We start from the raw sequence: 13,965 nt of genomic DNA, 5'->3' as shown, positions 1-13,965 counted from the left end.
CAATGTCACGCTTTAGGTCCATCAACTTCAGGACATGCTCTGCACTGCAGACATACACTAGAACGAGAGCCACCACCTCTCGTACCTGCAACGGCCTCTTCCTGACACGCTTCCCTGTGTTGGTGCTCTTGCCCCCCTGCAGTCTGTTCTCAGTCAATACAACTGCCAGTGTGATCCTTTTTAAAAGTGAAGTTACATCATAGCACTCCTCTGATACCAGTCACAGTAAAAAAAATCTAAAGACTTCACAATGGCCAACAAGGTCCTACATGATCTACCCCCATCCCCATTCTACTACTGCTCTGACCCCCTCTCCCACACTGGCCTCCTTACTTGTCCTTGCATCTTTCTTCTTGTCCATAGCACTCATCCTCTAACATACTAATAATTTACTACATTTAATGTCTCTTTTTCTCTGTTGGATCATTGTCAAAGTGCAAAAACCAAAACTGTCCAAAAGTGACCCCAGGAACTTAAATTGGTTTGCCTGGCCTACGTACGGACTTCCCCTAGCTACTGGAGGTGGGAGGGGCTTTCCCAGGTCCCAACTTCTCAAGGGACCAAGGTCTTTGTGGTAGGCACAATAACAACCCAGAACCTGTGATTATGCTAAATCACATGGCCAAGGGGAATAAAGTTTACTAATAAGCTAACCTTAAAATACAGAGATTATCCTGGATTATCTAGGTGAGTCCAAGGAAATCACAAGGATCTTTCACAAGAGTAAAAGAGGGAATCTGAAGAGATCCAGAGTGATTCAAAGTGAGAAGGACCTGACTGGCTGGCTATGACTGGCTTTGAAGATGAAAGAAAGGAGCCACAAACCAAGGAACGCAGGCAGCCCCTAAAACCTGGAAAAAGGAAACAGATTCTCCCCTAGAGCCTCCAGAAGAAGCGCAACTCTGCCAACATCTGATTTTAGCCCAGAAAGACCCATTTCAGACTTCTGACTTCAAGAAATGTATGATAAGAAATAGTTTTCAAGCCACTAAGTTTGTAGTAATTTGTTACAGTAGCTCTGGGAAACTAACACAGTCTTCTTTCCCACTTTAAAAAGGACTGTAGGGCTTCCCTGGTGGCGCAGTGGTTGAGAATCTGCCTGCCAATGCAGGGGACACGGGTTCGGGCCCTGGTCTGGGAAGATCCCACATGCCGCAGAGCAGCTGGGCCCGTGAGCCACAATTACTGAGCCTGCGCGTCTGGAGCCTGTGCTCCGCAACAAGAGAGGCCGCGATAGTGAGAGGCCCGCGCACCGCGATGAAGAGTGGTCCCCGCTTGCCACAAATGGAGAGAGCCCTTGCACAGAAACGAGGACCCAACACAGCCATAAATAAATTTAAAAAAAGAAAAAAAAAAAAAAAAAGGATTGTCACTCTCCTCAGGTCCAAACATCTCCAAATGCTGGGGAGCCGGTTTTCTGACAACTTAGTCTATAAATCGCTGGCATCCAAATCTAGACTGCCTAGTACAAAAATGATCTGACTTTCCCCACATTATTAAGGTTGCTCTCACAGCTCCCCTACAATAAGAAAGGATAATAAGAGGGTGGGGCTCTCCACTGAAACAGATACACATCATGCACATCCAGCAGAATGCCTAGGGCCCAGAAGATTTTGGTCCGGATGATGAAAGAATGAAGGGCTTTTGTTTTCTTTTCTTGCTGACCCTGCTAGTAAGTCTTCCCTTTCCCCATAAAACCTATTTCTTAACAGATACTATGTGTAAGACTGTGGAATTCATCCTGAGCACTCGAGCAAAACAGGTGGTGGTGACCCAATAGGGACCATCCTTGTAGGACAACAAAAGCTCACCTGGGAAGGGGTATTTGTTCACAGATGTATACAAAGAACTTTGAACAGTGCCTCTCCCTTTGTAGGCACTGTATTAAAATGTGTTGGATAAGTGAATGTTATAACAACTACTACACACTGTATAACTGACTCCAGAAGCCTAAAAGGCTTCAATGTGAAAGGTAAAACTATGAAGCTAATAGAAGAAAATGGTGGGAATTTTTTTGTGGTCTAATGATAGAAAAGGATTTATTTCTTAAATAAAATTCCAAAAACACAAACCATAAGGAAAAAAAACTGATAGATTTCCTTACATAAAAATTAAGAGTTATATTCAACTGACAGGCTACAGAGTAGAAAAGGATATTTCCAATATCCATACATGACAAGGGACTAATAATTGGAATACACAGTGAACTCTTGCAAGTTGATAACACCCCCCCAAAAGTCAGGACAAATTAGAAAAGTCAGTAAAGCGTAGAAAAAGGAAACTCACATAAAGAGAAACCAAAATGGCTACGGACATGAAGAAATGCTCACATTCAAATTATTCACTTTATACTGTGCATATATGGGAAAGCTAGAATGTTGAATACTGAAAAGAGTTAGCAGGGACATGGGGGCATAGAGTATAGACCGGACTACTGATAGAGTATAGACAGGACTATTTTGGAGAAAAATGTAGCAGCACTTGCTCAAATAAAGTGCTTATACCTATGACCCAGCAATCTTGCCCTTAGATAAGCATTCTAGAGACATTCTCACAATGATTGATAATAGGATGTTAAGGGCAGCTTTGCTGAAGATAGCTGAAAGCTGAAGCCAATACAAGTATCCATGGTAAGAGAGTACTGCGGATACAAGAAAATGTGAAAGAAGCACACACTATGGAACTATAGTAGCCGTTAGAAACAAGGAGATAATGTACACACACATACACAAAAATCATAAAAACTGTACAGAAAAAAGTAAGAAACAGAATAAGGTTTATAGCAGGACAGCACTTAAAAGGATCGTTTATGTTATATTTTCAGGGCCTACAAGGACATCCACTCCCATCACCATAACCAACTTTTAAAAAAAGATTATAAAACAAGTGGATTTTCTAGGAACTTTGGAAAAACAGAAAGCCTAAGAAGAAGTAACTGTAATCAGATAGGGTAGGCGGTACCCAGAGAAGAAGGACCAGGCATGGCTTTCTTGACATAAGAGGAGCCATTTTTGGCCTAAGCCATTTGGGGATCTAAGCCTGGCCACAATGCTTACCCTTGAACAGGTCTCAGTAATAATGCTCTTAAGGAGTAACAATAGCAAAGATAACAAATCAGTTATAAAGACTCCCAGTTCTGTTTCCATGGTAAAGATTAGCCTGAAGCACTTTCTTAAGCTGTTTTTCAGAATTTAAACCCCCCTCTAGCGCTCAACCACCAGATCAACTGTAACCTAAGGGATGATAATGTTGACCTTTTCTGACCCTTGTGACTTCAATCAACTAAAGCATGGATGCTGTCAACCTTTGCCCCAATTCTATGCTGAATTCTCCCGCTGAAGCCCCTTCATGAATTGGCATGCACCACCCAAGACCTTTCATGAATATGCAAGTACCCTTAGCTTAAAAGGGCTTCAATTTTGCTGTTCAGGACACCGCTTTGGGAAGATCCTGGTATTCTCCTTGCTGCAAGTAGTAGACCCTTTCTTCTTCTGATCTTTGGCTTGGTTGTGTCTTTTGTCTTGCCACCCACCAAGAGATGAACCCAGTTTTCTGGTAACAACCAGAAGCTTAGAAATGGCCCTGAGGGCTTATCAGCAGGGGCACCTTTGGTACCTCTTAGTATAAGCACTAAGACAGAGGACTGCTAAGAAATTTACCCTGTGATCTTCCAAAAAAGTCATAGATCAGTCTCTAGAAGGTGCCAAATAAAGAAAAAAAAATGAATCCAATATACTTTTGGAAAAAATCATGTTACTTACAGTCCCTGAATTGATCTTCCTCTTTCTCAATTCTCTAAAGTTAAGCTAAAGAAGCAATGGAGAGATTTGGGAAACTGTCCAAATCTTTGATATCACTGCTTGAGTGGGTCTTAGCTCTTTTTCTGGAAACAATTCCCCAGGATTCTATATCAATACGTAAGAAAATGGAGAAGAGAGCATTACTTGGAGCCCTTCCCCCTAGGAAAAGGTGCCCCTTGACACCCTGGTTTCTCCTAGATTAAATCTAACCTGGGTTCAGAACACTGCACAAAATGAATACAAACTAAATTTATATTTAACTAACAATTCCAGGAAAGGCTACTATTCTTTAAAATACAGTTATGTTTATCATTCTCTTTTAGAGCCACAGATACAATTTGAGGATTATTCTTCACTGGAACACATTATTAGTTTACAGAGTTTAGGCCAATTTTTCCCAGTAAAGGACAATAAATAAATAAAGGATACATAAATACAAGTGCAATCTGGGAGTACCTGCCAGATAACTGCACATTTTTTCAAGCTAAAAAGTACTGTTAAATATCCTGAGTAAATTAAAAGACATTTTTGTTTTTTAAAGATAAAGTCAATAACTAAGAAAAAGTAACACACATACATCTATCTGTGTGTATACACATGGAGAAAGAAAGCAAGAATGGAGAAAGGTTAACACTTGGTGACCCTGGGGGTGAAGGTGTTCCTTGCATAATTTCACTGTATAATTTTTTCAATTTTCCTGTAAACTTGAAGTTTCATAAATAAAAGTTGGAGGGAGATTAAAGTCAACAGTTTTAATTTAGTATTCCGCCTCCACATGCTCTCATGACTTGCCTCAACGAAACACCTAGCTCATTATTTTCTTATTTCAAGACTATACACCCCTCATGGCATTGGTCCTGTAGACGCAATCCACGTAAAAACTGCTTAAGTACACCTAGTGTCAGAATATGTTTAAAAATAAATAAGCTTGGATCAAACCCTAAGAGAGAGAGATTATTATTCCCTTAAAGCAGTTCCGAACGAGTTGACCAGTTTCTTTTGATATTTAAGACAACAAAGTACCTAAGAACTTTATCACTGTCAAGTTCTTCACTTTGCTTAAGTGGACCTTTCTAAAACTTTGCTCCTCTCACGACTCAGACCTACTGCGTGTATTTCCAAATCACTACTCGTCATCTTGCAGGTCAACATTAGGCGTTGTCCTCTCTGCCGTAACCTAATCAAACTAGGGTTCCTAAATACAAACACGCGCGGGCGTATCTTCCAGTCCACAAAAACTAAAAAAGCTGACAAGCTACATTATCTCATCATTTTCCCCTTGCCTCACACTTCCTCGTTTTTAAAAGAAACCCAACGGACACCATATACATTAATAGATGGCTTTGATGCAACTGTAAGAATTCTAGAAAGACAACTGGATACGAAGTGAAAGCGAATCGCTGAGTTGGCAAGGAGGCTGGTTTTGCACGTTCCTCTGAAATCCCCGGGGCGTCAGGATGAGATCCCAACCGCGGCGAATGCGGACCACGGCGGACAGTCGAGCAGGGGACAGTGAGGGAAGGGGGCGGCGAAGGGTGACACGAACGACCGGGGCCCCTAGGGCGCACGGCTTAGCAGAGCCCCGCGCCGCGCGCCCCCCGCCCCTCCCCTCCGCTCCCCGCACAGCCTCCCCCGCCCCTCCCCACCCGGCTCCCTCAAGTCTCCACGAACGGAAATGGGAGTCACAGCGCCGGGGACCAGCGGAAACAAAACACAGAGGCGGCCGCGGGGGGGCCGCTGTGGGGGAGAAGGCCCCGGAACGAAGCCTGCCCGCGCGGACCCGCGCTCCCCTCCTCCCCAGCGGCCGCACTCACCCGCTCCGGATTCGGCCCCGTCGCCCCCGCCCGCAGTCCAGAGCCGGCTGAAAACCGCAGCGGCGCGGGCTCCACGTGCAGCGTCTCTCCCGGTAAGACCCGCAGCTCCAGCGACTCGAAGTGAGAGGCCCCTGGGCCCTTCCCGCGAAAACGGCGCAGAGAAACTCCAACCCCCCCTCCCGCCTCCCAGGCACCCCCGGGTCCGGGACTACAACTCCCAGCAGGTTGCGCGAAACGAACGCCCGAGGCAACGGCGGCTCACGAGGCACAAGGGAGCCCAACGCCCCAATCCGCTTTGTTTTACACTCTGTCACTTTGCCTGCACAGTCGTACACCTCAACCACCCCAAGGAAGAGGACGCTGACTCGGGGCGGTGGGGATTGAACTAGGGGAAAGGCCAGTCCAAGTGCGCATGCGTACATAACAAGGTTTCCGAGAGGGAAGAAGAGAGCAGGTCAACTTGGGAGAAGGAAAGATGGCGGAGGCGTCGCCAGGAGACCCGGAAGCACTTACCCTCCACTTCCTCCTCCTGTTTGGCTTCTGTCTCACCTAGAGCCGTCCGGTCGCCGACTGTCTCCGAGACGCTTCCTGTCCGGTGAGTGTCGACCGACTGAAACGGCGGCCCATAATGCATTGCGATGGCGGGTAGGCGGGGGGGCGGAGCCAGGGCCGGAAGTAAAACGGCGGCGGCGGTGGCTCTGGCAGCTCGGGACCGAGTGCAAGGTGACTGGGAGGGTAACTGGACTCACTTGGCCTCTAGGGACGAGGATTCTGGGTTTCTTCACGAGGTCTGGGATGCCTATCACCTCTGCCCTTCTGGAAGAGAGAGCAGCCTGTATCCCGGACACCTTCACGACCTGGCCCGGAGTCATTGCTGACCTCGGCGCCTTTAGGCCTTGAAGTTTGCGGTAGACTCAGTAGGTAGCCCTGATAATACCGCTCTCAGGGCCAGCCTGACGCTCAGGGTGGCGCGGGAGGCAGGGGCGCCGGCGCTTCATGGACCCGCCGCCCGGCTGGGGCAGCCAAGGTCATGCCCGCGGGGCCGGTCTGCAGCCAGGCCTGCTCAGCCCTGGCGCGCGGGCCATTGTTCTGAACTACAGCATTTAAAAGTAGAACGTAAGAGGGGAAAGGGTGATGGTAATTTTGAAAGTTTGCAACCCACCTAAAAATGTTGGTGGTGCTAAAACTTGGTTAAGCAGCTTTGTTTTACATCACGGATTCCAGGAGGGAAAAAGGGAGCCGGTTAAGTCAGGCGAGTTGTGGATTGACTTCAGCAATGAACATGCGCCGAATACGCAGCCAGAGGCTGGTCAGTCATCACTGTAAACGGGAGAACCGTGCTCCCTCTCAGCACAAGGCCGCCTCTTACGCTGCACCCTTTTCTTGCTGTTGCCGTCCCCAGTCTTTCTGAGTGTGTCAAATCCCAATCATAGGCTGGCGTGGCCCCTCATAGTACTCGAATAGAGAACTTAATCATAGTTGGTATTTTATACCTATTTGTGTAATAACATGTATCTTTCTCACTAGATATTTAATCAGTGGGGGGAAAAAATGAAACGGAATAAAGGAAAAGGAGCAAGTTTTGATAGTGAGATTATGTGTTCATTTTTTAGATAAGTTGAATTTGAGGGCCCGGTAGGACTTAGGAAAGGATGAGAGCTGTCGAATGTATAGGTTTGGAGTTCAGGAAAAAGACCAAAATTAGAGGTGTGATTTGGGAATCATTCGTACTTAGATGATAGAAATAGAAAAAATGAAAATGGGTTTTACCCGTGTTGCAGTAGATCTTTGCAATGTTAGACTTAGAGCAAATTAACTGTGGGAATATGAATAATCACTTTTCTTAAACATTTTCTTATCTTAAAGGAGGGATAAGAATACCTTTCCCTGTTTCTTCACAGTATTGCCATAAGGGTACAAGGAGAGAATATGTCTAGAAGTACTTTGCAAAATACCTAGGGCTGAACAAGTGTTAGATGACCACATTGCAGAGTGTTGTGTGTTTTTACGTTGCCAAAAGGGAAAATATACACTGAATTGCACAATTTGAAAAATATGTTTGTGTCCTGTCAGATTCTACTGTGTAACCTGGGATCAGGTACTTACCGCTAAGCCTCAGTTTCTGTGTGTGTAAAATGAGAATGCTATTAAGTGGCACCTTAAGGTCATTTGTTGTTTGCTTGGAGTCTCCCCTCCCCCCCCCCCTTTTTTCCCCTCTGATGAGGTATAAGAGTGATGTATGATGAAATCTTTAATTTCTTCAAATAGTTTTCTTTCATGCTGGCAGGTGAAGGATATTTGGTTGATTGTAGGATTTCTTTTGTTTTTTTTTTTTTTTAATAACAATACTTTATTTATTTATGGCTGTGTTGGGTCTTCGTTTCTGTGCGAGGGCTTTCTCTAGTTGCGGCAAGTGGGGGCCACTCTTCATCGCGGTGCGCGGGCCTCTCACTATCGCGGCCTCTCTTGTTGCGGAGCACAGGCTCCAGACGCGCAGGCTCAGTAGTTGTGGCTCACGGGCCCAGCTGCTCTGCGGCATGTGGGATCTTCCCAGACCAGGGCTCGAACCCCTGTCCCCTGCATTGGCAGGCAGATTCTCAACCACTGCGCCACGAGGGAAGCTCTCTTTTGGTGGTTTTTATGTGCAATTTCAGGGCTTCTCAACCTTTGCACTATTGACATTTTCGACCAGATGTTTCTTTGTTGCGGGCAGGCTATTGTTGTGGTTGTTGTTGTTGTAGGATGTTTGGCAGCATCTGGTTTTTATCCACTAGAGGCCAGTGACACTTGCCGCTATCAAGACAACCAAAAATGTCTTCAGACATTGCCAGATATCTCCCAGGGGATACCGCCGCCTGTATTTGAGAACTGCTGTGCTACTCCACTGTCGTCTAGCTTAGTGCTTTCCAACTCTCATTAGTAAAGGGCCATTTTCCCCTCAACCCTTGTGGATATTTTTGAAGAATACAGTAAAAATGAATTACTGGAAAAATTAGTAGATGAAAAACAAAACAATGAAGACACACAAAATATGAACTCTTTTTTGTATTATTAAATTCAACAGATATGAATTACTCTGTCAATTTGCTGTAAACGTTTCTAAATGCTTATTCCCAATTTTGGTATTACTGTAGACCAGTAAGACAATACTACCGCTGGTCCCCAGACCACACTTTGAGCAGTAGTATTATAATTTAATAGTAGTCCAGTGTCAGTGAGATGGTGCTTATTGTTATTGTTGTTATTAGGTAATTTGGTGGGGGGGGCATGGGAATCACGTTAGCATGTTGGGTTTTCACTTTAAGGTTCAGAAATTTTACCAGGCTATATTGAGGTGTGAATCTTTATCATCATCCCAGAAGGGTCTGGTAAGCCCTTTCAGTTTAATCAGTCTTTCTTCATCTTGGGCAGTTTCTTCTAATTATTTATGGTTTCCTTATTTATTTCTTTTCTTTTGGAATTTCTGTTTGCATACAATTTTTTTTTTTTTTTTTTTTGCGTTTGATCTTTTCAGGACACTAAATGAGGTCTCAATTGAGATCATCCTCTAATTTATATACTGTAATTTTTTAGTTAGATAACCATGTATTTTAGCTTCAGGAAGTCTAAGGGCTTAGAAGTCTTTAAGTCCTTATTTTTAAAGTTCAGACTTTTTTCTCCTTCACAAATTCTATTTCACTAATTAGATTGTACTGCTTGATTTTCCCTCTCTTGTTGGTGGGCTCCCTTGGACTAGTTGCTGTTTTTCCTTGCTGGTTCTTTTGGACTTAGATTTGGTTTTTACAGTGTCCTTGAATGTCTAGAATCCTGCAGTTGTAACAAGCAGAGCAGTTTCTTTCCCTGTGGGCCCGGGAAGTAGAAACTGAGGCAACTGTCTCTAGTCTCCCTGCACAGCTCCCTTTTTGCCTTTTGAGAGAGTCAGGGAAACCTGGTACGTTAATTTGGGGATCAGTATTATTCTTTTTCTGCTGAGGGTGGGCAGCCAAGAGTAATAAATTCATGGAGAAGAAAACACCCCATCCCAGATTCTAGGCTTTCTTTCTGCGTCTAACCCTAGTGGAGCCGCACGCAGGCCTGAGTGGTTCCTAACTGCTGCTAGGTCCCGGGGCCTTTTGGTTAAGAAGCAAAAAACTTGCAGTGCGGCGTAGAGAGGGGAAGGGAGCTATGGTCAGGTGACTGTTCTTAGTGTTTACTGAGTTCTGGTATGATTTAAGTTCTGTAGCAATTAGTAGAATTAGATGCCCACTATAACACATTAACAGGTGTTTTACAATTATATCTATTTTAAAGTATCTTCACATTCTGGTGCTTGTTTCCAGTAACAGAATCACCATGATTCTTCAGAGGCTCTTCAAGTTGACCTCTGTCATTCAGTCTGCAGTCTCGGTCTCTTTGAGGAGGAATATCGGTTTTACAGCAGTGGCATTTAATAAGGAACTTGATCCTGTACAGAAACTCTTCGTGGACAAGATTAGAGAATATAGAACTAAGCGACAGTAAGTGGGTAGATAATGAACCGTCGTGTAAGTGTGAATATTCAAAGTATGTAAGTTTTGAGATGGTAATAAAAATTTACTTGGCGTTTGAAAGTGTCTAAGACCTTCACTGAGCTGATCTCTGTCATAAAGGTTCATTACCTGCTCCAAAAAAGAAGATGAGAATCTTGATTTTTTTTTTTTTTAAGTCCCAAATTTTATCTTCCTTATATGGGTTCCAAGGGAGAATCCCATTAAATCTAGTGCCATTTTAGATATATCCCTACTATAATGTCATTTATTGTAAACTGGAATCAATTCATACAAGTACATGGGATCTTAGAAATCATTTAGGAACCATATTTGAGAAAACTAAGCCCCTTAGACATTGATTAGCCTAAGGTCATAAAACTAATTGTGGGGAAAACATAATCAAAATATTCTAACTCTCAATTCAGTACCCTTTCTGTGACATCATGATTTGGGGGAAATGTATAGACACAGCATTTTTTCTTTAATGCTACTTCCATATTTATATATTTCTGGGAATATCAAAAGACTCCTGCTTTATGGCATAAAGCAAGTCCAGGAGAAACATAATAATGGAACCACACAGTTTTGGAGATGAATGATGACCTTAGTCAGCATCAAGTTCAACGCCCAAATCTTTGGAAAAGTGATACAGATCAATTCAGAGTTTTGTTTTATTTAGTTGTCTACCATGTGCAAAGCACTGGACTATTAACAGTGGTGGGCTACAAAGAAAGAAGCCACTTTGCATTTCCACAATATTCTTAAAGTCTGATGGGGTAGAAGGTTTCTAAGCAAGTAAATACAATATAAGTTTAAATAGGTTAGATGCTAAGATAAGTGACACATTCAGTGTTTGGAGAACTCATAGGAAGGAATGCTCCTTTCTAGTTGGTGCATTTTGGAAGGCGGCTTGGAAGAGTGAATGTTTCTAAAAGCTTGTGGGTCCCAGAGCTGGACAACAGTCATCAAAGTATCTGGTTGAAGGCTCTATCTAGAACTGAACTGTATGTCTCTGTAGCTATTAATCACATGTGACTATTCAAATTCTAATGAAGTGTAAATAAAAATTCAGTTCCTCAGTTGCCTTAGCCACATTTCTAGTGCTCAATACCAGATATGGCTAGTGGTTACCGTATTAGACAGCACATATATAGAGCATTTCTATTACCACAGAAGGTTCTATTGCACATGCTGATGTAGAAGAAAATTGGGTCCATAACAAGAAACATCATTAACAAGTTCTTAAATTAGAGCTGGCTCAGTATTTTTTGTGGAAATTCTGTAGCATAAATAAGATCCTATGTTTTTATCATAGGCATGGGTGAAAATATTAACCTTGATAGAATTTTCACTTATAAATTTTTTTATTATATTGTTCATTGATAAGTGGGCAGTAACATTATGACAAACAGAATTTGTGCAAATAATTAGGTCTAATTGGCCCACTGCTGGTCCATGATGCTATATTTATCTTTCCAAAGCACAGCTCTAATTTTGTCATTTTACTGCTTAGCAAAGAAAATACAAACTCCCGGGCTTAACATTCTCGGCCTCCTGCGATCTGGGTCCTGCTGGCTTTTCCATCTAGGCTGCTTAGTGTTCCCCACATACAGCCAGTGCTTTACCACCTCCTCATCCTTGCTTTTTCAGTCTTAGAATGTCTCAAATTAAAATCTGACCCAAATGCATGGTTTGTCACAAAGGCCACCTTTTTAAAATGAAATTTCCCTGTTTAGCTTAGCAAAAGTGATCCCTCAATTCAAGTAGCTTTTTGTTAAACCGTGTCTTTGTAGGTTATCACCTAACTCCCTTACAGCATAATTGTTTATAAACATGTTATTTTTTTCTTCTAAATGGCAAAACCTCTGGGGGTAGGAAGTAATTTGCTTCTTTGTTAGGCCCCTATTATAGAGACTTAAAGTTTTTGAACGCCGTCCAGTGGTGGTTGATTTAAATCACAGTGATAGTAGATAACTGAGTGCTCACTGTGTGCCAGGCACTATGCCGAGTGGTACATGTACACAATCTCTCATTCTCTCAACGCCACCGTCAGGTAAGACTTCGAGTTGTAGGTGTAGAGTTTAGTTCACACGGTTTGCTCTAGTTCACACAGTTACTAAATTGTAGAGCTGACGCTGAAATGGAAGCAGTCCCAGAGCCCGCAGACTTGGCCATTATATCTTATTGCTGCTTAGACCCTGAGAGGTTCTGACTTTTAATAAGTATCCTTGATACTGACAGACCTTGAATCTTAGAGGTTTGTTTGAAGTTGCTTCATTTATGTGAAACCTCGTAATAGTTAAAATAGTTTGAGCTGAAATTCAAGTGGAAATGCTTGTTATCTTTCGGAAAAGTCTGCTTTTCCCTACATTTAGAAGATCTATGAAACTTAATTTTGTTTTTGTAAACTAATGCTTAAAATCTGTTTTTACTTGGTCATTTATACAACAGGACATCTGGAGGACCTGTTGATGCTGGCCCAGAGTATCAACAAGATCTAGACAGGGAACTTTTTAAGCTTAAGCAAATGTATGGTAAAGCAGACATGAATACGTTCCCTGACTTCGCATTTGAAGGTAAGTCTTTTTAATCACAGATTCATTGTTGTGGGAGATCATTTTAAGTGGAGAATATTTATACTAACTTGGGTTGTGTAGAGGATTAAATGACAATTACATGTGAATTTATTAGAACAGTGACATGTGCATGGGAAGCTCTGGGATAAATGCCATTGGAGTAGGAGATCACATAGCATAGAGATTAAATGGCAGGGATCTAAAATCAAACTCCTGACAATATCACTTATGAGCTGTGTGATTTTAGATAGTTAATTGGTCCCTCTTTCTCATCTGACATTTGGGGAGAATTATGCTATTTTCCTTATAATGATGGTTGTAGTTAAATGACATAGAGAGCCTGGCTCACTGTAAGTCCTGAATAAATCTTAAGCAGTTGTTATATTTCCATGTAGATGTTTCTTCAAAAAATCAGAAGATTGATGAGTTAAATATTAAAACTTTCTAGAAGATGCACTTTATTGCAGTATGGCTAAGCTTGAACCTTTTTTTCCTCTTCTTAGATCCCAAGTTCGAAGTCATCGACAAACCACAGTCCTGAAGAAATAATGTAAAATTTATCTGGTAATTTGTCCTAGATTAGTTGTACAACTGATCAGAAGTAACAGAATAAACATACATTTCACAGCTGTCATATGTTCTTTTAATTCTGATTTCAAATAAATTATTTGGTGGTGTTGGGTGTACACCTGAGTGTATTGAATTCTGTGTTTTTAGATCCTCCCGTTTGGTTATATCAAAGCAGATGGAGACCTTGGATTAATTGGGTACCACTTGCGCATAACTTGCCAGATTCTTCTGAGTGCAGGGGTGTCCTTTTTGCTGCGGAGACTCACTGCCTGAGGGGAGCCACCCTGACTTCAGGAACGTTTGCTGTGGAGAATGTTACACCCGTTCCCAGAATATGAAGAAATGGTTCATAAATCCTTTATCATAGCTTTTTCAGGAAACTCAAGTGTGATTGTGAATACGTCCAGGAACATCCCATTGTGTTTTAACTTCCATCTCCTTGTATGTTAAATGCTTTTATTATCCCAGTAACTCAGGTCCCTCCTCTTCCCTTGCAGTGTAATGATCACAGTGTCTATTATGGGGCTATATGGGTAGATCAGGGGGAGCTGGGAGCTGGGGAGGGGAGGGTTCTACAAAGGAATTTCCTTTAAAATATTCAGCTGTATGGTGTTGTTTGCCCAGCTGATGGAAGATCCAGCAGGTATGATGTGCCAGAGAAGTGGCAGAGCAAGCACATCAAAATTTCAGAGAGTAG

At 42.7% G+C, this 13,965-nt stretch overlaps 2 protein-coding genes across 9 annotated transcripts in view; one reads left to right on the top strand and one right to left on the bottom strand.

The window, feature by feature from the left end:
- GABPA (GA binding protein transcription factor subunit alpha) overlaps positions 1 to 6,214 on the bottom strand; it is a 36,261-nt gene extending 30,047 nt beyond the window's left edge. For 2 of the 6 annotated variants that reach the window (XM_036850020.1, XM_036850021.1), the window contains exon 1: positions 6,128 to 6,214. The gene's annotated coding sequence lies outside the window, so the exon portion shown is untranslated. Of the gene's footprint in view, positions 1 to 3,395; positions 3,982 to 4,823; positions 4,893 to 5,614; positions 5,824 to 6,127 lie in introns of those variants that run through there. The other 4 variants (XM_036850017.1, XM_036850019.1, XM_036850018.1 and 1 more) reach the window with 4 other exon arrangements.
- Positions 5,547 to 13,332, top strand: ATP5PF (ATP synthase peripheral stalk subunit F6). Of its 3 annotated transcripts, none has more exons than XM_036850025.1 (4): positions 5,547 to 6,209; positions 9,934 to 10,110; positions 12,574 to 12,698; positions 13,202 to 13,332. In XM_036850025.1, the coding sequence occupies exons 2-4, from the start codon at positions 9,947 to 9,949 to the stop codon at positions 13,237 to 13,239; spliced, it is 327 nt and encodes a 108-aa protein (XP_036705920.1). In that variant the 5' UTR covers positions 5,547 to 6,209; positions 9,934 to 9,946; the 3' UTR covers positions 13,240 to 13,332. The 3 variants fall into 3 exon arrangements, with proteins under 3 accessions (XP_036705920.1, XP_036705919.1, XP_036705921.1); XM_036850024.1 differs by lacking the exon at positions 5,547 to 6,209 and adding an exon at positions 6,237 to 6,337; XM_036850026.1 differs by lacking the exon at positions 5,547 to 6,209 and adding an exon at positions 6,311 to 6,531.
- The last annotated feature ends 633 nt before the right edge of the window (positions 13,333 to 13,965 follow it).

This window comes from Balaenoptera musculus, chromosome 4 (genome assembly GCF_009873245.2).
Source record: "Balaenoptera musculus isolate JJ_BM4_2016_0621 chromosome 4, mBalMus1.pri.v3, whole genome shotgun sequence".
Classification (NCBI taxonomy): domain Eukaryota; kingdom Metazoa; phylum Chordata; class Mammalia; order Artiodactyla; family Balaenopteridae; genus Balaenoptera; species Balaenoptera musculus.
This window is presented reverse-complemented; position numbering and strand designations above follow the sequence as displayed.